This window comes from Tigriopus californicus, chromosome 4 (genome assembly GCF_007210705.1).
Source record: "Tigriopus californicus strain San Diego chromosome 4, Tcal_SD_v2.1, whole genome shotgun sequence".
NCBI classification, from domain to species: domain Eukaryota; kingdom Metazoa; phylum Arthropoda; class Copepoda; order Harpacticoida; family Harpacticidae; genus Tigriopus; species Tigriopus californicus.
The window spans coordinates 5,348,393-5,371,109 of NC_081443.1; the positions used below are offsets into that span (position 1 = coordinate 5,348,393).

Genomic DNA, 22,717 nt, shown 5'->3' on the forward strand with positions numbered 1-22,717 from the left:
ATGCCGTCACTTCTCATTTCCAGACACATCCTCGTCCGACGAAGGTAGTGCAGGAGAGGTGTCCGTTCAAGTTGACCTCTATACACATCCGGGAACNGTCACTTCTCATTTCCAGACACATCCTCGTCCGACGAAGGTAGTGCAGGAGAGGTGTCCGTTCAAGTTGACCTCTATACACATCCGGGAACCGGCGAGCACAAAGTCTCGGTGAAAGGTGAGCGAACTCGAGCAACAACATGACGGAATTATAAGATGTAGCAAACGACTTCGGATTTGTTTTTCGATCTGTTCTCCTTGATTGCAAAAAAAACCATATCTAATATTGTATGGCAGTGTCCAGATCGAATGCCTTAGTCCATTTAGCATCAAAATCGGCTAACCCCTACCCAACAAGGCTTTTTTATGCCAAAAGCAAAGTTGACGTATCAATTGGTGGAACTGGCTTTAAATACCTTATAAGTCTCTGGGTTAACAAAGGAAATCACCGAAACCTAGCAAATCTACTTGAATGAAAAGAAATGATCAACATAGCCAATATCTCGATAATACTTTCGTCAATCCATCAGATATTCCAGGGTTTTGGATTTGTTCTCAAATAATGTTGTTTTATTTGTTTTTGTTGCAGTGGTGGCAGCCAACGACCTGAAATGGCCCAAAACGCAGACTTTCAAGCCGTTCGTTGAGGTCAATTTGATTGGTCCGCACTTGTCCGATAAAAAGCGGAGACAAGTGACCAAAACCAAAAATGCCAATTGGTCCCCAAAATACAATGAAAGTTTCAATTTGTAAGTGCTTGCTAAGAAGTCATCAAGTCATGACAAATAATGTTGAACGTCAAGCTAACGTTGAACGGGTCACTTTGCAGTATCATTGGTAACGAGGAGTCCATGGCCTCGTACGAGCTTCACATTGGCGTCAAAGACTACTGCTTTGGCCGAGATGACCGACTTATTGGCGTGTCCGTGATGCAATTGAAAGACATTCAAGATCAAGTACGGAAATAATTCTCACAATCACTCCTAGTTTGTTTTCAGTTCATGATGGTCCAGTTCGAGTCCCGGGATTTTTTCTTGCCCACGTGTCATTTTGTTTATGTTCTATTCCAGGGTTCGTGCGCTTGTTGGCTGGCTTTGGGACGTCGCATCAATATGGACGAGACGGGCTGGACCATCTGGCGCATCCTCTCTCAAAGAACCAACGATGAAGTCGCCAAGGAGTTTGTCAAATTGAAATCCGAGGTTCGAGGTGAAGATCCTCAAGTTCTTCAATAGAATAAGAATCCCTAGGAAGAAAAGTACATTGTATGTCTTCGTCGAAGGATCATCAGCAGGTCAGCTCAGTTTACTTGAGTGAAGAGCTGATTCCTCGGTCATATCTGGTGTTGAAAGTTGTTGAATGGTCAATGAAGTCAATCAATGACTGAATGAGCGAGTGAGCGAGTGAGTGCTTGCTTTAGGCATAAAGAGCACAAACAATGGCGACAAATGATTCTTCATATTCCATTCCGCATCCTTTTGTAAAACCTCATTATTGTTCTGATTAATCTCCTTTACTGATTGCTGCTATTACCATTATCACTATTATCATGGTACCGTACATACTTTGAGTATCCAAATATCAATTGTTGCAATTTTGAAAATGCCTTACGACTGCTAATTACTATTACCATCATCAACATGTTCATTCTTATTATCATTCCAGTCATTATTATTATTATCATTATCATCATGATTACTATCGTTGCTGCTACTGATAGCTCGATTACATCGGACATCCATCCGATGGGTTGTGTTCTTTGGGCGGAAACACCCACATTTAACGAGCATTTCCATAATCATTATCATGCTGACATGTATAACCAAGCCCACTTATAATCAATCGATTGAAACCCATTTCTCCAATCATTATTGAAACCCTTATTATCCCATATATACCTTTTTAATGTTGTTAAAACCTAAAGGTTGGCAATTATCGAAATACAGTCTATTTCCCATTTCAAGATACGGCCAATTGATTTGCTGTCTCTGGACTTAAATGTGCGACATAACGAACCGCACATTTGAAAAGCTTTACCAACTTCAACTGGATATGCTTGGAGGACTACACCGATATCTTTCATAGATGAGACCTGCTCAATATCTTTACCTCCATTATCTACAAGGGGAGTGTTTATTGGAGCCGACCCAAAGGTCACGAAAGGAACTTCATTCCATTCAAGGCCATCTTACTCTCAGTGACTCAAGAGTAGATTCCATCTAGGTCTTTTGCAAGGCTAGTGCAATTTTGGCCATTCCTACCAGAAACTAACTATGTATCGTCAACATAAAAAGAGAGACTGGCAGTGATATTAAGCTTTTGAAGCAGGGCAACGAAAATTTTAAAAAGGAGGGGCCCTAAGATGGAGCCCTGGGGAACACCTGACTTGACATCATGTATGTCACTAAGAGATCCCTCAACCTTAACAATTTGCACCCTATCATGAATGAGGCTTCTTATCCAATTGAGAACTTTGCCTTGGATCCCAATGTCATGAAGTCTATTTAACAAAAGGCCATGCATGATCTACTTTATCAAAAGCTTTGGCAAAATCAAGATAGACAATATCAACTGAGTCGTGTCATTCCCGTCCCTCAATGACCTGCTCTAAATGCTCAATCAGTTGGGTAACCGTGCTAAAATGTGCTCGGAACCCGTGCTGGCTTGGAGGAAGGACTTCTTTGACCTCAAGAAATTCAACAAGTTTGAACTTTATGATCTTCTCAAACACCTTTGCAATACCCGAAATGAGAGAAATCGGCCTATAGTTACTGCCGAGCGATTTATCTCCCCCTTAAAATTGAAACGACGTGAGCTAACTTTAGTGAAGAGGGAAACTTGCCCTGAGGCCTGTTTTTTAAAGCTCTTACCTCGGAGTTGGGGGCTTGGACGTTAACCGGTTTGAAAATACATTCACCAAAGTGGCAAACAGATGCTCATTCTGTGTAACGCCTAAGCCTGAACTCAGAGCTGTAGTATTTAGAAAAAAAAACTTGCCCTATTCGAAGATACAAGGCATCAATTATGAGAAAACAGGAGCAAGAACCAGGGGGCATTTCATCAGAAACTGAGATGTCACACCATCAGGACCAGGAGAACTTGAAAGCCTCAAGTCCCTGATGGCCTATACCGGTATAGCATCTTGATCTGTGACTACAAGATCATCTAAACGCTCTACTTGACTAACCTTGTCAATCTCAACAGACTCATTTTCAGAGCAATGAGCTGTTGCTTCTGAACTCAGCGGGGTTGAAAACACACTGGAGAACTGATCTCCAAGCATGTTAGCCATAGTCTCGACATTGCTAATGGCTATCCCATTAACCTCAAAAGGCCCAACGGGGTGTTTCATCTTTCTCTTAGAGTTCGCATAAGAGAAAAGAGCCTTCGGATTCGACCTGACCTCCTGAACCACCTTGCTCTCAGTTTGAAATTGGTCATTTTCGATAGGGGCTAAGTAATCTTATCGTGAACCACGTCCAGCTTATTTTGGGCGACTAGCCACAATTACTGGATTCGACCTGCTCTTAAGCCTTTTTGCTAGTCTCTTGCCACTCTTTTTGACCTAGTCTCTTGCCACTCTTTTTGACCAAAGTCTTCCCATATTTTGGAATTTTTGTCCGTATCCCATCCTTGGAAACACATGCAGAGATTGCTAGACTGGAGCAAACTTCTTCAAAAATTGAAATTAATCTAGCAATGGCTGCATCTATTGACAAATTCTGTTTCAGAATTGAAACCAGGTTCAGTTTCTCAGGCCTTTCTGCAATTTTGGGACTTTGTTCATCGTTGAACTTGAATTTAGACAGACCGACCTTTTTGGCTAAAAGAGCACGCCGGCTTTTGAGTGATGGTCGACCCTATCTCAAGAACATGATGAAGTTGATGAAGTTTGGGCACCATTTCGTTAGTTCTTTGATTCAAATTAAAATATGATCTATTCCACCTCTATGGAGTGATACATGTATGGAAATTAACGGTCCTGCTTTCATGTGTTTTAGCTCCAAAATGGCCCGGTTGCATCTAAACTTCAATTCGCCACCAATCAACTAAGATTTTCAAAATCACAAAAAAAAGTAAATCAAAAAATCCTTTTCATGTTTAACATTTAAATAGCTCAAAATGTTATCTAACATCACGTAAGTTTTCGCAAACAACATTCATTTCCAAAATGAGCCCTCTCGAATCCTGAAAAAGGATGCATCAGGAAGTCTTGATGATATGGACTTTTTCTGAAGATCTTGTTGAATTTGAGCAAAATGTGCATCTTTGAGAGCTTATTGGATTTCTTGAGATCTTCATTTATTGTTTCACTTGAAGCAATTTCAATAGGTGATAAAATATTTTTTCAGATTGCTTTTTTGGAGGGTTGTAAGAGATGTTAGCTGACATTTTGAGCTATTATGAGATTAAACATTAAAAGAAAAATGCTATTCCACTTTTTTGTTATTTTGAAAATCTACTTCGATTGATTGAGTTTTTTTTCACCTTTATCGTATTGACCTTAGGTTCAATTTGATCATTGCGTGTATGTCATGGAGGCCACTCCAATGACGAAATGAGTCGAATAGTACTATCAAAAACTCCAGATGTGGGTAAGTCTTCATTTGTTTACCTAAAAAGTTTCAAGACATTGGCCGCAATGAACTGGAACCCGTACTGTTTGTCCGACGTCATGGCCCATTTTTCGATAAGATTCCTTAAGGGTCTCATTGGCAAAATTACATAAGAAGAAACAAGTGGGGCTACAAACCGAAGTCAGGCGATCGAACACTCTTTCAGCTTTTTCCCCTAACATAACAGGATGGGATAAATGAGGAATTTTATCTTAAGTGTATTACATGAATCAATAAACCAGGATTTGCGGCGCACTCACTAAGCACGCACCCGAAAGTAATAAGGTCAAGAAAGTAAAAACCACCAGGCTCAAACGATCCAAAACCATGGCTGCATATTTCCAATCATTTTCAAATTGAGCTGACCGATCCTAGAAAAGAGGCGAAAGTAGGTATGAATTGGGAGTGGGAAATATACATACAATTACACAACAATAAGTGACTTCACCTTTTCATGAATTTTGTTGGTGATGACTTGCAGTTCGGTCAAGATGAGTTTCAGTTCCTTTTCCACAATATTCCCTGAACGGCCGCACGGACAGGCATGAATCTTGAAGCCCTGGTACTCGTGCACTCCCGTGCTACATTTCCGGAGCAAATGGTCGTCCACATTTAAAACGTTATTTAGTAATGAACAGCTGCTAGTCGAGTTCCCGTGAAGTTCCAACTTTTGCATCTGAAATGGCCATCAAATCACTCGGGTCTATTTTTTATCTTTCAAGGGGATCAACGCACGGGCCAATAACCGAGAGTAAGAGTGATCGTACTTGTTGATCAGCTGGCAATCAGTCCTCTGAGATGCCACAATTGAGCAACATTGAACCTGAGGGACCCGAGGGATAAAAGTGATAGCTAACAAATGGCTCAATGCCGCCGGCTGAGGATTAGCGAATTACGTGTGTACAAGGAGAAAGCCATTTTTAAAGCAAATCAACTGCAGATAAACAGGCTCTTAAAAAACAGAATTCGGTGAAGAAAAGATCACTTAAATAGAGCCAGAAACATTTATGGATTGTCAGGTATCGGGCATTTTATCATACCTCATGGTGCGAAATCATAGATGATCGTGTTATCTTTTGACCAGGTCTTTTCATGAATAGAATCCAGGGTAGCCATTGAAGGAACACAAATTTGATGATGTACGGCATGGTATTCTCTGTTCCGAATTGTCGATGAAAATTGAGCACCAAAATGGCATCGACCTGAAAGAGGTTGAATACATACAAGCCTACAAACCGCTTTAGGCTTGTCATTTCCTATGCTAGCCCATCAATTTTTTCGGGTTGACCCCCCAACTCACCACCGAGGCTGCTACCATGACCATGATACAGGAGAAATAGATGCCGAGGAGTGGCGTCTCCGATGATTGTGGCGTCAGTTCCGTGACCATGTTCATGTAGAACGTCAACGCCATCAACACGGTAATTTGCAGCGTGATCTTCTCGCCCGATTCTGGAGGTAGATAGAATCCAAAAATGGACATTGAGGCTGCAAACAAATTGGTATTGTCCTTATCTTCTTACTGCCACGAAGTGTATGTACATACTAAAACAATCTACCAATCAAAACGCAGGGAAGGATCAACGTTGAAAAGTAGTACATGGTTCGCCGGCGAAGATTCAACTTGAAAATGGCTTCAGTGTAGTTGCTTCCATCGAAACTGGACAGATGGCGATACCCTGGGAAACCCAATAATTTCCATTCCTACAACAAATCGTCTCAATAGTCGAATTCTTGGGTTGTGGAGTTGGGAGTTACAGGCTGGCAACAACTTACGCCATTTTCAACATAACCACTGAGATCTGCCGAGGTTCCATCCAATGAAATGTTCAATTTGGATGCATCGTATGTCCAACTGATGAATTTGAAGACACACTCTTGATCATCAAAAGGAAACCACAAAATATTTATCTAAGGGCAAAAATGAAATCAACTTCACTCGAGTGGCTGCTCCGGTCACACCATAAATTAGGGATGTTTCGTTGGTGACGTCGAAAAGATGAACTTCATATTGACACTAAAAGATCAATTTTGCCTAATAAAAAAAAATGAATCGATCCATTTTTTTCAAAATTTCAGATTTACTGTTAGTAGATTATTAAGTCACAAAGGAGGTCGTTGTTGTTGTTGTTGTCGAAAACGAAAATTTGCCTCTAAAAAATGTAACCAATTTTGAACCTAGGGAACCGAGAAGAACAAGTTTGATTTAGGTTGTGTGTGCTACATTGCGATTGTGCAATTTCTACACCATGGTTTCTTCCATAGACGACAGATCTATTCCGAGATCCAGCGACCATTCAAACATCAGGGAAGGTGTACTTTCAATTGATTTCAATTATTCAATCATTCAGTTTGAAGGAATGAAAGCCAATATGTCTTCGGGCTAAATTCAGAACCAATAACTGTGAATGGAATTGAGAAGAAAACATGTTTACAAAGTTTGTTAATGTATTCCTATGGCATAATATTCCGATAGTAGTGGTCATTTGTGTTATGTAAGATTAATGACCAACCTTACACGTGGACTGGAACAAACCGGGCGGAATGAACACGCAATCCCCGTTATTGTACACCACAATATTGGTCGGATGAGTCGGATTGAACACTTGAGAAGCTGAATTGGTGAGCAATATATCGGGGGTCCAAATCTTGTGCGGAGGCAAACGGATATCTGATATGTTTCCATATTCTGTCTGAAAAATCATGGACAGGAAAAGTGAATAATTGCACGGATGTGAATGTATATGGATTCGCGATCGATTGATTGATTGATTGGTGATCTCACTCACCGGGCTCCACATGAGAGAATAATCTTGCCACTTCAGATTCAACCACATGTTGGTGCTGATCACTTGGTCCTTTTCGTTGATGTCAATGATCTGTTGCAGTTCTAGACCAAATTTCAACTCCAAGACATCCAGCTCATTAACCACCGGTCTTTCTTCGATAGTGTACTACTTGAATCAGCGAAAACAAATTAAGTTTCGAGTAATGCTATTACACTCAATGCATAAAATTTTGTGCCAGATTGTATACATTTGGATCACTGAGATATATTGGCTGGCCAAAACATTTAAAGGCTGTTCTCATAAGGTTAAGCATGAGGCGGAACCTATGCGGGTAAAACCTATATTTGAATGAAGCGCTGCATTTTGAGCGTATTAAGGTTTACCAAGGCCTGTTCGAGCTTCAATCCATTTTCAAACCTTTCAGACGTCCTAGAGGTAGAACTATTCCTACTGCCCATCAGGATATGAATTATAACTTGGCTTCTACTATGTTTTTATTAGACAAATTGTCATATCGATATTTTACCTATCCCCGACCTATTATTTTGAAGAGTGCGTTGAATTATAGATTGTTATTGATTACAAAGGGGAGTTCTGCTGATTGTTATGTCTCGCAAATGGGAACTCAGCGATCGAACCCTTGAATAATCTAAACCCAGTAGGAAATGCATCTGCATTAAAGCTTCTCTATATAGCGACAAAAGGACCAGCAAATACCCTCCGGTCCACCCTCCCGCCAAACCAGAAGGGGGAGCCAACATTACCGAGGACTGTCATCAACAGAGATGTCCTTACGTACCTTCCGAGCAATGCTGACGTCGCTTCCACCAGGCAAAAGATCATCAATTAATCGCCTCTCATGGTGCTCTTGAAAATGCGCCCTCCCTATCAGGAAGGTCACCATGAGCCAAATTATGACACAAGCCCGTTCCCATTGAACCATTTCCCAAATGCCAATGAACACTGATCGGGATTGTTAGTCACTATATCAAACAATGACGGTGTGCAATTGATGAGATCTGAACTTCATTTCTGAACGTCAAAAGCGCTTTCTTATGCCATCTCTAAGGGACGTGACTTTCTGGCTCCAAAGTATAGATTTACTACTACGAGACGAGGGAAAAAGAAGATGCGAAGCACCCGTTCCGAAACCCGGCCCGAATATACAATCAACGACACTAAAATAAACCCCAAATTGCTCATCTGGGTAGTGTTTATTTTCATATGATTTTCGAATCTAAGTCCAAGCTTGGCCCAATCGTGAGAGAGAGAGCCTGCGAAATAGACTTGCATGCTGATATGAACTTGACGACGGGCTGGGCCCGTATTGCGGCCAATTGTTTTAGTGAATCATGTCGATCGTCTCGTAAGGTGTGTTAAACGCGATGATTTCACCCTCCCTTTGAAAGGCTGGAGTCTAGTATTGCACAGTAGCAGTGCAATGGAGTCAACTATGAGATCAGAAAACTGGGCACGGAAACTGGGTCCCAAAGCTGAAAAGAAACACTTGTTCAAGTGACAGGCTCTGGCGAGAATTGGCATGAGCTCGAGGAGGGAGCGATTGTTGCTCTCAAATCTTATCTTGCATTGATTTCGTAAAACAAAGAACAAAGTGGGTTTGAGGAAAAAAATAAAGCCCGAAAGCTTAGGTGTATGTCTAACAGTCTCACTGGGTGTTGGTCACCATCACTTTGACAAATGATTCGATTTGTTGGCTTGTTTGAGGGGACAAAATTGTAAGAGTGTTAAATTCCAGGATTCTAGCCTTTTGATGGATTTGAAATATCGCTGCAAGGAAGAGAATCGTCGTAAGATCGACATGCTGATGAAATGAGGTGAAGAGTATAATCAAAGTAATACTAATCTACTAAACTCGGTACTCTCTCTCTTATGGACGAATGCATCATTTCACATTTATTTAAAAAAAAACATGTTACAGCCACCGGTGATATTTGAAGCTTCTGTAAACTCAAGCAGGAGAGGAACATAATCAACTTCAAGGCCGTGCCTCCCTTCGTGAGTACTGTTAAGTTAGAGTTTTATTGCAGAAATTGAGCTGTGCCACTCCACTTGGTTTCGTACGAAACAAATGCCCGAGGCATTCATTTGTTATAATAATATTGACTAGTGCCCTTTATTATGAGAGTACGACAGCGAGTTCAGCGCCCCAAGTGACGAAACTTAGAACCTTCAAATTCCGTCCCAAAACAAGTCATTCACAGTGGGACTAGCTCTATATCAATCGCTTTTCAATAAAACGTTGGGCCCATAAGAGTTTCTTTAGTTACTTTTGATCAGGTCTTGAATGTATTAAAACAGTTTTTGAACCTATTGCGAGATATTGAACTTTGAAAACATATATTTAGTCTCTTTTTTTGTGGAAAATTAATGATGTGGGGGATTACCATGACCGATTTTGTACTTTTAAAACTATGACAATATGATAACACACCTTGCTTTTCTACTTTATTGATCAGAATTGGCTTTGAACAATACATAATACACTACACTTAATGCACACGATTAATCCATTTATTTCTATTCATGGAGGGTGGCTGACACGTTTATCAAGATACTTTATTTTTCTAACTGATGGTCCCAATGTTACCCTTGAGCAAGTTGAAGCTTAACAAGGTCCCTTTTACATTGCTTTATTTCATTATTGGTTGCATTTTGTAACCATGAAACCCAAAGCATGACAGAATGAATCCTCAATTTCTTCTATACATTTTTAAATTCTTTGCTCGCTTATTTTGGGGTTCATGGCAACACTATGAAGTATAAAGAGCGTTGCAAAATAAAACAATGTCAAAGTCTTCTCAAGTAGGTTTGAATAACAAATAATGCAATTCTTATTCAAAAAATGGAATGCTTCCACCAGGCTTCAAAAAGTATAAGCCATCCGTTATACAATTGATTCCAAGTGTGCATGTTCCATAATGGTTTATAATTGTTGGGAACAAACAAAGCCATTTCTGGCCATGAAATCGGAGAACCAGGTTCCTAAACTTGGTTTAAAGTTCACAAAAATACAAAAATTGAAGTTACCAGCAACATCAATTTGCTACAAATAGCACACTGAAAATATCTATCTTCAAAGTTTGCGGTGAAATGGGCTTGAAAATGGTTCTTAAAATATTAAGACCCTATTCAAGGGGGTCTGAAGAGCAAATGAATCCATATAGACAAACCTCATAGACATTACTTTTTGTTTAAATGCGTTTGATTTGGATCTGGTCATACTGTGAATGAGTTGTTTAGAAATTGAAATTGAAGAGATTGAAGGCTTAAAGTTTCGCGACAAGGGGCGCTGAACTCGTTGTCATACACTCTTATTACAGGACACTATAGTTCTTACAAGTGGTATAAGCTGTGTGATCTAAGTGTAACCAATGATCATTGACTAAAAGCAAGGCAATGGAGCCGGCTAGGTTGGCCTTTTATTCAGACCAGATCAATCAATATTTGGGTTTCATGGGCCTGACGAACCAGGTTCAAATTGGATATGTCTGAGCTAATCAGTTGTACGCACACTTTTGACTCAACTCTTGGACAATATCAAGTGTGAAATGGAGTTGATTCCTGACCCCACTAGCTATTATCACTGTAGTTCTTGCTAATTGATAAATATTCAAAGCTTAATGCATTTTCAATGAACTCTTTAAGAAAATAGCCGAAATCCAAGATGCTGTTAACCAAGTGAAAGTTCGATTTACTCCTCAACGGGAGATTGTAAATGACGAAAAGGAAGAATGACAAGACTAGAAATCAAAAATTACTGGGCCCTTTGATGGACAAGGTAAATTCTAGGCCACGAGGGACCTGCCATTAAAACCAAAATACATTATTTACAAGCTACCGCACAACTGAGTTCCACCATTCATTTGTAAAACAAGATAGACATGGCCACCGACCCTCGAAACCATTTGTTTTGGAACCAAGCTGTCCACATTAGAAAGGGTGGACCAAAAAAATCCTCTTGAAATTTTCCTTAGGGGATAAGTATCTCCAAACGGCCATGGCATATCTTAAACTATTGTCTTCAATGCAATGTGAGAGAAGGCACCTCCTCTTGTTAACAATTGTATTTCAATTGACACGTTGATTGAAAATCCCGCAATGTGAATGTTTGAAGCAAAGTCAATGGTGCATTTGATTTTCTACAGCTTATTGTTTCGAAGAAAACATTAAGCGAATTATTCGCTGTATCATTAGGTCACTCAAGTTGAATGTTCCCTCTCCATAGATTCTATACCACACACTAAGAATCATTGCGTACGTAGTGCTCATCACTGCATCTTAACCTTGACCCGAAACAAAGATTGTGTTCTCGAAACATCAAGTATGGGAAATATAATCTTTATAATGATGCAACAAGATGGAGCAATCTTTAAATTCGGGTTGGTATTCTCATCTTAGAATTCCATGAGCCTCGAAAGAAAGAGAGGGCGAGTCTTATTTTGGTCCCACCCCTGTGTGCTGCCGCGCTGTCCCCTTCAGAATTGGCTCTCGTGCTTTGCGGTCCAAGGGTTAGTAGATTGTACATATCTACGAGAAACACACTGACTGAAAGTCGAGTCCGAAATGCTGCGCTGTCAAGCACTGCTCGCCTTCCTCGCCTCCTTGAAACGACAAGATACCTTCATTCCATGATTGATTGAGGAAAATTGTATTTTTTCGAGATCCGAACGAGAACAATGTCGTATTGGAAAAATGGTTTGTTGCTAATCGCTGTGCTGGAAAGCGTTTTTGAACAAGCAAACACCAACGGAATGAACGAGCTCCTTCTGAGCGAAATCACATCGTTTGTTTTGGATAATGGTTACAAGTTTGTGAGTGTCATATCCAACGGATTTCCGAACTATGAGACCAACCTGACCTTGAAATTACAAGCCGAGACGGACATTCGAACCAGAGTAGTCGACAATGATACTTTCAGAGAGCATTTCAACTTTGAACTAGATTTCATGATCATCTGGGAAGACATGCTGGACGAGGATCGATTGCCCCAAACTTTGGAACTCCTCACTCAGATCAAAATCAAATTTGCTCTTTTAGTCGTGCCCATACTCGATGAAGCGAGGAAGCGATTTTTCCATCAATCTATGACAAAGTTAATGAAGAATGCATATTTTTATCTGGTGTGCCTGAAGGCTTCCGCTGGAGATGGACCCAAAGCGGTATTCAAATACATCATCTCGCTGAACTTTCAGCCCCAATATGTCGAAAATGATGTGATGTTCCACTCAAATTCTCGTTTGGTTTGGGAAAGCTTCAACCTCCAAGGACTTTCTATTCGCTCGGTGGCCTTGAGTTGGTCGCCTTACTTAAACTTAAAAGATTGTGATCAACAAGGTGACAATTGCTCAAGCTCAGGGTTCCTCGTGGACTATGCTAATCTCATTGGTCGCTTGTTCAATTTCACCGTCGTGTCCACCCAAGATAAAGACCTGAATTGGGGCGTGGTACCGATTTCAGGGCCGTTCAATTCCAGTGGAACTTGGGGAGGAACCATGGGTGATGTCATCAATGGCAAGTTTGATCTGTCCTTGAGTCAATGGATTTGGAACATTGAGAGGCAGGATCTGCTGGATTTTGTCATCACCTCGAGTAATTGGCTTCAACTAGCCCTAACGCCTCAGCTCCCTGAAGTTGACACTGGTAGGTGCCCGTGAAGCCTGTGACCTTGCTTTCAATTGCTTGTCCTTCAGCCGCTTTCGGACTTTATCTCCTTTCCAGGGCTCTTCTTGCGGCCATTCACTTACGACGCTTGGATGGCCATTCTGGCCATCACTGGAGTGGTGATCGTGGCGGTTTTGGCGCCTTACTTGATCTTTTATTACTATGAGTACACCACCGGGTACATGATCACCTCCACCACGGGGTGGTATTTCTTTGTGCTGGTCAATGCATTTTACGGGGGCGCCCTGACCATGTTCTTTACCAGCGAGATCACCATCCCATTCAGGACCATTAGGGATGTGATGCAAGCCTATCCGGATTACAAGCTACTAATGATGGATGGTAAGGGTGGTGGTAGTAGTCTCAAGGGAGATTAAATCCTGTTTAAGATTAGCTTTAACAGAAATCTTACACATGTAGGAAACGATGTCCACTTCCAGTACAAAGCCTTGCAGGGCGACCCTGACTATGCCACGTTTTGGAATAGGGTGGTGAATCAAAGGGCTGAAACCGTAGTGGGCTCTCTGGAGGAAGGGCTCCAAAAGATCCAATCCGAAAGAGCGGTGTTGCACGTCTTTGCCGGAATGCTTCGTGGATACTTTCAAGACAACCCATTTCACCAACAAAATCTGAAGATATTTGCCCAGCAGAAGCCACAATTTCAAAGCATCATATTTCCCTCCAACTCGCCTCTGCGAGCAGTTTTCCAGTCTGGATCCCTGATTTTGAGGGAAAATGGTGCGGAAGAAAAGTTATTGGCCCAATGGGAAGGACCCGAGGTTTCGTCGTCCGGGGGCGTGGACAAAATGGTACTAGAACCAGGGCAAGTCATTCTTGTGTACATCATCATGGGCGGGGCACTCTTGGTGTCCTTTATCACTTTGGGAATTGAAGTTTTGTGGAAAGGTGTTCAAAATGGAAACCCTCCACGCGGTATGAAAAAGGGTCATGGACTGCATCATGGACCAACTTTAATCAAGAAGGCATTCGCAAATACCTAGAACTACGGTCATCTTGTATCATAAATGGACATCTTTTATATAGGACTGATTACTTGAACTCAAATATGAAAAATATGGCTGGCATAGGACAGAGGAGCCGTGAGATTCGGTTGGATTTGGGTTTCATTCACATCGGAAGGTGATAAATTGCAATCATGCAACCTCGGTCACCTATTCAGATATTTTTTTGCGCTGAATTTCAACGACGGGGAACAATTCTGATACTGGATGGACTATATCCCGACATGATTTATATATCCAGGACGGTGAAGATTATTTCTTTTTCTTCTTTGGGGGTTTTGGGTCGTTACAACTACATCAAATTAAAATGTAATGGGATTACACTTTCGTTTTCGAAAAAGGGAACGAATAGCAGCAATTTCGTTAATTGTCATTTCCTTACCACTCTCCTACTTAACGGGTGCTCGCTCCTCTTCAAATTTCAGTGTTAATGTTAGTATCTCTGCATCTACTTATGCTTTCTGCCACCTCAAATTTGTTGGTGCATTACGCGAATGTAGAGATAAATAAAAAATTACTATTTATATCTTGACTGGCTTGGAATCGCATTTCCACTTTGTGGAAAGAAGTCCGTTTTTTTAAAATGGAGGACCTAGTTAGTTCTTGAAAATAACGTCCATCTGGAAATTCATTTCAAGATATCCCCAGGATTCTCAGGGTGGCGGGTTCATTTACTGGCATACTTTGGAAATGTCGACTAATGGAAAAATGATACAAAGAATTGTTGTTGTTTGAGCCAGGATTGAATGCAAAAACTTAATCAATAATGATCCAGTGCAATGAATCCACATTAAGCACGGCCAAAGCTTTGCTGGAGTCATCAATATCGATGCAAAAGCAAAAAAAACCGTCTCCCACAAGTCGGGATGAATTTCTGCTTAGAATTGTAAAACCTGAAACCTCCCAACAGGCACCACATGGTGTAAAGCTCAATCTTTGTAACCTAGCCACTGTCTTTATGTCTGATCAATCACTTTGGCATAAAAGAACCAAAGCTGGTTCCCGAACCCGACGAATCGAAAATTTTAAGTCAATATTTTATTAATGTAAAAATAAGTTTTGCAATTGGTAAGTCCATGGAAAATATATAAAAGTCTTCAATAAGTTATAAAGGCGTATTCTTTTTCTTGACACATGAAACTGTTTTTTTGATCACATTATAAATTACAAACAGTCCCTAGGGTTATGATCTAATCAAGGAAACTTGCTAGATTAATTGTGTCTAGCGATGGGAAAAATTAGTAAATCATTCCCTTATAGGTCAAGAATCCATGACAGGTTATTCCCATAGGGTCTGTCAAAGATATCTTTAGAAAAGTTGGCTAGTTAACGTCTTTTAAGAAAACCAAATGATAGAGGCAGGATATATCTAAGTAATGACAATAATAAAGATTTGGCCGAAAAAGGGCTCATTATTATTTTGACAAGAATTTGACAAGAATGTGAGAGACCACAAGCAGCGACATTAGGATTGAATTAATTTGCTTGCAAAAGAAGGCCCAACTTGGTTATCCGGTTGGATGACCTCTTAGATACCCTTGAACGAATTACCAATGCGTGAAATATGTGAACACAGTAATATGGACTAATTGTTCGCAAGGATCAATCTAACCTGAAAATCCAACAACAGGGGCCCTCAAAAAATATGTACGCCTGCATCTTTGTATCCCAGAATGGGCACGATAACAGTGTATTGTATTGAAAACTGTATGTATCCAATGAGATGCTCGTCTCGCAATAAAGTCTTTACAAAAAATATATGTGCAATAAGAAACTAAATTAGAAACTACCGAAGTTACGAAATATCGGGAGTCCGGCTGCAAAAGCTAGGATGCCTTAATAAAAAGAAAGCGGACACTAAAAGCATGCCTAAAACGTTTCCTTAGCAATTTTTTTCCTAGGACTCTTCCTTGATGTTCTACGTATTTGGCTCGATTTGATTTCGTTTGAAAGTGCAAAAATTCAATATACATACATGAAACCAAAGTCACGATCTAGAATGTTGAACTGATAGTGGTAGTAGCATTGGCTCTTGAAATGGTGATGAAGGTGGTAAGCAGATCAAAAGGTCAGAATGTCAGTGAGAAACTTGAGAAAAATATGCCGACTGCTCTTTGATTATCTGGCTCCGAATGGCAATTTTTCTAGACGGCGAATAGGGCAGAAGATGAGGAAAGAGAATCGAGAGAGAAAGAGAGGAACAGAGAGAGAGAAAGAGAATGAGAGAGAGAGAGGAGTAAGGCAAAGGGAAAGAAATGAGAGATGCAAAAGAAGCCCACAAGCACCGAACGGATAATTCGTCTGATTCTTGGGTTGATAGGCTGCGGTGCTTCCATTGTACTTACGTGGCTAAGTGAATTCGACAACAAATGTTCCAATGGCAATCACTTTGGCTTTCAAAGTCCATAATATCGAAAACTACTATTCCCCAATTCGAGAATATGATCTGAAAACCTCAAAAACCTTCAGCATCCATCGTTATTTGCGTTTTATGAGTAACATAATTTAACCTCTCGAATTTCTACCCGGCATTTATCGAGTTTTAGTTGTGAGAAAAACACACGCATAATATCTTAGTGCTTTTTGTCTTGGAATACTTATTTTGTTTTCGACCAAACATAGTTTTAACTCATCGTGTCCAGTTCAATTCTCAACCAGAAAAGCATCCACCTTTTACGTTATTTTTCATCACATATAATTTTTGGGGCTTAAATCTTTGTGTGTTTTCAAAAGGTCAAAAGGTCTGACAAATCCGGTCTCAGATGGCCTCCACACAAGTCATGAATTCCATGAGTCATTTTGGAATCAAAGAAAGGCCCCACGCCATTCGAAAATGATCGCACTCAATGAAAACAATATGATACACATGCCGCCATAGAGTAGTATGTAATCTATTTATTTCATAGGAAACGTATTTTTAGCTCAGCATCCCGTCGCCTTATGAATAACATCGTGCTAAGGTTGAATTTACGAGAGTGATTGGCAATGGTTCCCTTCGTGCTAAAACATCACAGACGCGTTTTGTGTTCATTGATGATGATTATTTTTTCGTTCTTCGACTTGAAGCTGTTCATCACCACATACAGGGTATAGGGTAGGTCGATCTTGGAATAGCTTCAGCCAACTCGAAACCCAACCCTGTGTCGTACAATGTTGGGCATGAGTCTGGCTCATTGTATACAGGTATCAGGACGATTTTGAATCGGTCTCAGATGGCCTGGCTTCACTGGTTTTCACATTCAGGGCAATGCAGGGTTGAATGAAATGTTTGTTCTTCTGACTAGGCGACAAATTTTGGCAAAATGGATGCTTCATTCATTCTTAGAATCTGTTTAAAAAGGGACACAGCCATAGCGATATTTGACGACGAGTTGGGTTATCTCCGTTCGTGCTTGAACTCATAGGAGCCTCAAAAGCTTCCGGAGCTTCCGGAGCTTCCAGAGCTACTGCTACTGACTTGGAGGATTTCACCGGTTTCAGTGGTCATTCTTTGTTGGGGGTTGGGAAGTCCGACACCGCTCGGCGGTCAATCTACCACGAGATGGCCGCATTCCCGACCCAGCAGGTCATTAAAGGCACAAGGTAATAGAATAAGCCGCGAAGCGTATGGAAAGACACGTCTCCTCCCCCAGACGAGTAGTTCTTGTCCAGGTGATTATCATTAGGCCGTCTGCCCGCTTCATTGACCTCCCGATGATTGTTGTGACCGCCGCGGCCATCCTCATGGGACTTGCTTTCGATCTCGATGTCATCGGACGTGCTGTCGTCGGGTTGGCTTTTTTCTCTGAGCCATGGTGGCCAATTTTCATCGTTTGAGCCCTCCTGTGGGGACTGATGGTTCTTGATGGAATTGATTGGGTAGTCCTCATAATCACCACTCCCCGACCCACTCCCATCGTCATAGAAATAGGATTCGTAGTCGTAGCAGTCCTCGTCATCGCTATTGGGATTGCATCCGGTCCCACTGCCCTCGTGTTCCTGATTCAGATACGGTTGACTCTCGTCCGACTGTCCGTTGTTGCCTGGAAAAAAAACCCCATCATGTCAAATGTTAACGTTACGAGAGTGTTTGATGCACATCGAAAGCTAATGCTCTCAGAACTCAATAGAGTCTGAATACTTTCAACCCAAGCTGGAATGGAGATTCGTGTATGAGCTTTCTTACCTCGAGTGCTCGGCAGCCAATTCACGTTTTGCCCGTTGATCGCGTCCTCGAGATGCTTGGTCACCTGTCGGAGGGCAAAGATTTGCTCGTTGATGTCATTATCTTGTCGGCTCACATCCACTGGCACCTCTGGATTTTTCGCTTGAGGTAGAAGACCTTCACCCACCAAAGGCAACGCATAGCTTCCGGCTTCTTTGCCGTTCCAACACACCCCGGATGCGGTGCGTTTACCCGAGCCAATAAGATCATTTTGGCACATTTCATTGGGTAGGCGATTCCAAAACTGCTTGGTCGCCTCCAAATTGTTCTGGATCTCTTTGAGGATTCGATTCAGCCTACTCTCCTCAGGGATTTGACCCATCGAAGGGGGAAGAGTCATAGGTCGGGCGTACACTCCATAGGCTAGTCCGGATTGAACCTAAAAAGAGGCATTAGAATGTCGTTATTTTGCCTTGACCACTAAATGTACTTAAATTACAAGAATATAATGCTTACTTGTCGTTTTTGAAGCCTGATTGTGCCACAGGCTTGCGCAACCTTGGACGTGACCTCATGACCCGAGGCTTTAAAGTTCATGATGGCATCGGAAATCTTGATTCCAATGGGAGCAACCACGGCTTCAATATCGAATGGACCCAACAAACGATCTGAGAGCTGTTGGATATGGTCTGAAAGACGAATAGAAGGAATTCAAGGATGAGGCCTGGATCTTCAAACGCCAAATATGATTCGTTGATTACAATGTCAGCCGCACAAAAGACGAAAGATTCCCCTCCATTCCACCGCAAAAGCTTTATGTGCAATCTAATGCAGATGGCCAACGGGTTGATGTGTGCTTACAACAAAGACTTTGGTTTTTTTTTGTTTTGCTTTCACGGGTGTCCAAAACATTGACTTCATATCAAGACTAAATTCAGAACGGGCTGATGCTGAATCCTGGCCAGAGGCGAGTCACTACTTTACCCAATTAATATACTACAGACTGGTTTCGTCAAGAAGGGCGATCGAGTGTGAAAAAATAGGATGCCTTATTTTGCTTTCTTCATCTCTTGCTCTCTTTTGGCATGTGAGAGCACATGTTTCTTGAAGTTCCGCGAATCTAACAATGAGGCAGGATGGACACGAATGATTTCCCTTCGCCCTATCTAATGCACGGAGTTGAGAATTGCCGTTTTCGTAATCGGATATCAAAGATTATGTTCAAAGTGGCATTCCAGCCTTCCAGCCTTACAGCCTTGTAAAGCATGACTTAGATTTTGCTCACAGAATGGCTGTGGGCAAAGCGGTATCCCAACCATGCACCCTTCACGGTAAACACGCCTGTGCTGTACTATATTTACACCCTTGGAGCCCGTGTGTAAACACTAAAGTATATTTTCATTTTCCGGCCGCAACTCATCAGGCTTGAAGTACGTACATACTGTCCAAAGTCCAAGACTATACGAACAAAGTCAACTACTTGCTCAGTGCGGTCAGAGGGGCCGGGCCGACTGGGATTGCCAAGGTCAAGATGTCTGGAACAGCTTTGGGTATTAGTACAAATGATTGACCTTAGGCATGCAAAAAGGCTAATTACTTGGACATACACTGCCAGTCTATTCCAGAGGCCCCTGCTTTTTGTTCATTTCCGCCCATCTACCCATTGGAACTTTGGTCAGTCGGGCATAGACTTAGACAAGGGAAAATCTGTGCCCCTGGTTGGTCCTCGAAATATGTATGTACGAGTACACAGCGCAATATTCATATTATGGCCACCGACCAAGACCGGAACCTCAGGTGCCTTGGAAATGGAAACAATTACCCACAAACCGTGAACCAAATGGAAAAAGGTGGGGTTCGTTCTGATATACGGAAACATATTCCTGGCCTTTTGCTTCACTCCCGGCGAGGTACACGTGTAGATGTGGCCTTCTCTCCTTTATTGGTCGACGTATAATACGCATTCGAGAAGCTCAAGGTTTTAACCATGGGCCCGGGCTTACTCGTGTAAGAGCAAAAAGCCCCGTGGTGTGAGTGTGGATGAGTACTTATGTGGGGGATCAGGGATGTAATGAAGAACCAGCACTGGCCGATGAGGAATAGCAATCCAACAGAGGCTCAAGGAAGATGAAGAAAATATGTGCATAGGAGACCTTGAAGCAGCCCCCTTTCTCTCCTTCTCTCCTTTTCCCCCTATTTTCCCCCCTCTCTCTCTCGCTCTCTCTCTCGCTCTCTCTCTCTCTCCTCTTTCTCATGTTCGCTCTCGGACCGCAGAGCCTCAAGTAATCGTGGACATTGCACAAGTGGGAACAATGATTGTTATCTCGAGACGATAGCAGCAGCCACACCACAAATAAATACACCCAGCTAACAACAACAACACCGATGCTAGCAATAACAACAACAACTACAACAACAACAGTAACAACAATAGTAGCAGCATTGCTAAAGGAATATTGTGATGCAATCCATGCATGAATTTCGCTCTTTGACCAGAGACTTAAAATCCCTCTTTGTAGATAGAAGTAAGAAACTCCGGAGAGCGGGAAAAAACAGAATTTAAACTAGAAAGGTCTAATAAAAAAAATCATCAAAGTCATGAATTTTTGTTGAACCGGTTTGTAGGAGAACATGGATTCTATTTCAATCCAGCCCTCCAATGGACAGAAATCCAAAGCCATTCTTGCGTATGAAAAAAAGCCCTCAACGTCCGTGCATATTGGCTTCCCAATTCAAGGGGGTAAACATGACTCAATTGTTCAAAGAAAGGATCTTGGCTCTGCATCATCTTCTCGGCGAATCCTCAAAACCAACAACTAGCTAGCCTTTGGAGTCAAGGCTGGGTTAATGAAGATGGCCTCGTTTTGATCGGGTTGTCTTTATCCGTTCATGGTCATATCCGGCCGGTGGTTGCTGCTCTGGGACACGCATCATCTTGGAACAATCAAGAGGGCGATCCATCACAGGTTAGCATCCATCCCACGCAATAATGGAAGTTCCACCAGGCATATCATGCTGATAAGCGGGATACCATTGTAACGTGGAGTGAAATGACCTTGCGCTCCACTGGGAACACTGGCCATGATGATGAGACTGTTATTGTTTTCCGGAACAGAGGCGCAATGGCGGCGGCGCAGATCACGTCTTGAACCTTTATAAAGTGGTTCATAATGCATAAATTGAAGTTGAGATGTAGAGCAGCAGATAAATTCACTCTGATTGTTGATAATCGCTGGATTTCAAATCTACTTGTAACTCAGGCCTTTTTAACTTGCGTAACTGTGGGTTGGTGAAAATAGTAGTTCGCTAAATGCAGTGAGCTCACCAGACAACTTGAACGCAGCAAAATGTCTTCACATGGCTTTCATTCCGTCCCGATTTATCTTCAAGGTTCAACTTCCATGGGGGCAGTTCAATCAATAATTGTGCAACAATTGCCCTCTTATTAGTTCTAGATCGATTACAAAACCCAGAATGTTTTTTTTTATTCCCAGCCATTAAAATGCATCAACCTGTCGTTCTCCTTGACAAGTCGTTATAGGTCTGGATCAACCTTTGAGCCGAGCTCTTCGGGGTTGTCTAAAACGGGTTGTTTGTCAATGCTTTCGGCACAACATCAAATCAATCAAGCGATTTGTTCTCATCTTCAATGCCATTAAAGGGATCAACGACAAACCGTCCATCCATCCATCCAACCATCCATCCATCTTGAGGGTGAAAAATGAGACGAGGAAAAGCGAAGAATCCGTCTCCGAGCATGAAAACATTTACATTAATTCACGCCTCTCTGATCAGGGAGCCATTTTTTTCTCCGGGTGGTGGCAGAGCATGGTTTTGTTGAGGGAATTCAAAACAAGATGATGGAGGAACTGACTTTTACACTTTCAGCCAACTACTCAACATCATGAATCGTTCGAGGTATGACAGAAAGAAAGAAAGGCAGAATAAAACCTGGCAAAAGAAGAACTCGAGCAATATGCCAAATTGAAGAGAGGCCCCAAACAGTGATGGTACGGAGAGGCTTTAGGAGCCTCAAAACTTTTTTCCCTCAGACTAAATGCGAGTACAGTAATAACCATAACTAACTGGGTACAAACTCCTCGGTATTCTTAGCTAGATACGCTGGTAGAGGAGTGAAAGCGACTAAGGCATAATCTGAGTTAGTCATCCAATTGCGAAATAATCCCAATTAGTCCCGAAACTTTGGCCCTCAGAACGGATGCAAACTCTTGGACTTGGAAACTTGGTTTTTTCCCCTTCTTAAAATCCCAACAGCAAACTAGTGTAGAAGCCCAACCCAGATAAGATGCCGTTGAACACCCAACAATGAAAAAGTTCCCCTTGGAAATGACATGAACGAACATTGAAATGAGAATGAGATCGTTGCTCGTTCGTTGGGTTGGCCAATTTCGGTGCCCCTCCCCCCCC

The 22,717-nt window shown here is 41.8% G+C and overlaps 4 protein-coding genes across 6 annotated transcripts in view; 2 read left to right on the forward strand and 2 right to left on the reverse strand.

Moving 5' to 3' along the window:
- The window catches only part of LOC131879576 (uncharacterized), a 47,888-nt gene extending 45,889 nt beyond the window's left edge, over window positions 1-1,999 (forward strand). The window contains exons 38-41 of the mRNA XM_059225934.1: window positions 116-214; window positions 626-785; window positions 866-992; window positions 1,107-1,999. Of these exons, the coding sequence (XP_059081917.1) occupies window positions 116-214; window positions 626-785; window positions 866-992; window positions 1,107-1,271 (551 nt within the window). The 3' untranslated portion in view covers window positions 1,272-1,999. The remainder of the gene's footprint in view (window positions 1-115; window positions 215-625; window positions 786-865; window positions 993-1,106) is intronic.
- A 2,832-nt stretch (window positions 2,000-4,831) lies between these two features.
- On the reverse strand, window positions 4,832-8,542 carry LOC131879134 (acetylcholine receptor subunit alpha-type acr-16-like). Its single transcript, XM_059225367.1, has 9 exons — window positions 8,241-8,542; window positions 7,442-7,606; window positions 7,166-7,345; window positions 6,429-6,563; window positions 6,212-6,356; window positions 5,953-6,140; window positions 5,693-5,854; window positions 5,101-5,328; window positions 4,832-5,023 (listed from the first exon to the last, which is right to left on the reverse strand). Exons 1-9 carry the CDS (start codon window positions 8,382-8,384, stop codon window positions 4,883-4,885), a joined length of 1,488 nt encoding a protein of 495 aa, XP_059081350.1. The 5' UTR covers window positions 8,385-8,542; the 3' UTR covers window positions 4,832-4,882.
- Window positions 8,543-11,986: 3,444 nt separating this feature from the next.
- LOC131879131 (uncharacterized) lies at window positions 11,987-15,835 on the forward strand. The gene is made up of 3 exons (XM_059225361.1): window positions 11,987-13,102; window positions 13,181-13,465; window positions 13,544-15,835. Exons 1-3 carry the CDS (start codon window positions 12,139-12,141, stop codon window positions 14,122-14,124), a joined length of 1,830 nt encoding a protein of 609 aa, XP_059081344.1. The 5' UTR covers window positions 11,987-12,138; the 3' UTR covers window positions 14,125-15,835.
- Window positions 15,836-17,018: 1,183 nt separating this feature from the next.
- LOC131879127 (glypican-4-like) overlaps window positions 17,019-22,717 on the reverse strand; it is a 41,026-nt gene continuing 35,327 nt past the window's right edge. For all 3 annotated transcript variants that reach the window (XM_059225351.1, XM_059225352.1, XM_059225355.1), the window contains 3 exons: window positions 18,806-18,978; window positions 18,311-18,728; window positions 17,019-18,167 (listed from right to left, as the gene is read on the reverse strand). In XM_059225351.1, the coding sequence (XP_059081334.1) occupies window positions 17,677-18,167; window positions 18,311-18,728; window positions 18,806-18,978 (1,082 nt within the window). In that variant the 3' untranslated portion in view covers window positions 17,019-17,676. The remainder of the gene's footprint in view (window positions 18,168-18,310; window positions 18,729-18,805; window positions 18,979-22,717) is intronic.

Excerpts from the sequence above, each read along its gene's own strand:
- LOC131879131 (XM_059225361.1), top strand. The coding sequence starts at position 12,139 with ATGTCGTATTGGAAAAATGGTTTGTTGCTAATCGCTGTGCTGGAAAGC. Across the intron at positions 13,103-13,180 it reads GCTCCCTGAAGTTGACACTG|GGCTCTTCTTGCGGCCATTC; the intron begins GTAGGTGCCCGT and ends TCTCCTTTCCAG. Across the intron at positions 13,466-13,543 it reads CAAGCTACTAATGATGGATG|GAAACGATGTCCACTTCCAG; the intron begins GTAAGGGTGGTG and ends TTACACATGTAG.
- LOC131879134 (XM_059225367.1), bottom strand. The coding sequence starts at position 8,384 with ATGGTTCAATGGGAACGGGCTTGTGTCATAATTTGGCTCATGGTGACC. Across the intron at positions 6,357-6,428 it reads GTGGTTATGTTGAAAATGGC|GAATGGAAATTATTGGGTTT; the intron begins GTAAGTTGTTGC and ends GATTTGTTGTAG. Across the intron at positions 5,855-5,952 it reads TCATGGTAGCAGCCTCGGTG|GTCGATGCCATTTTGGTGCT; the intron begins GTGAGTTGGGGG and ends AACCTCTTTCAG.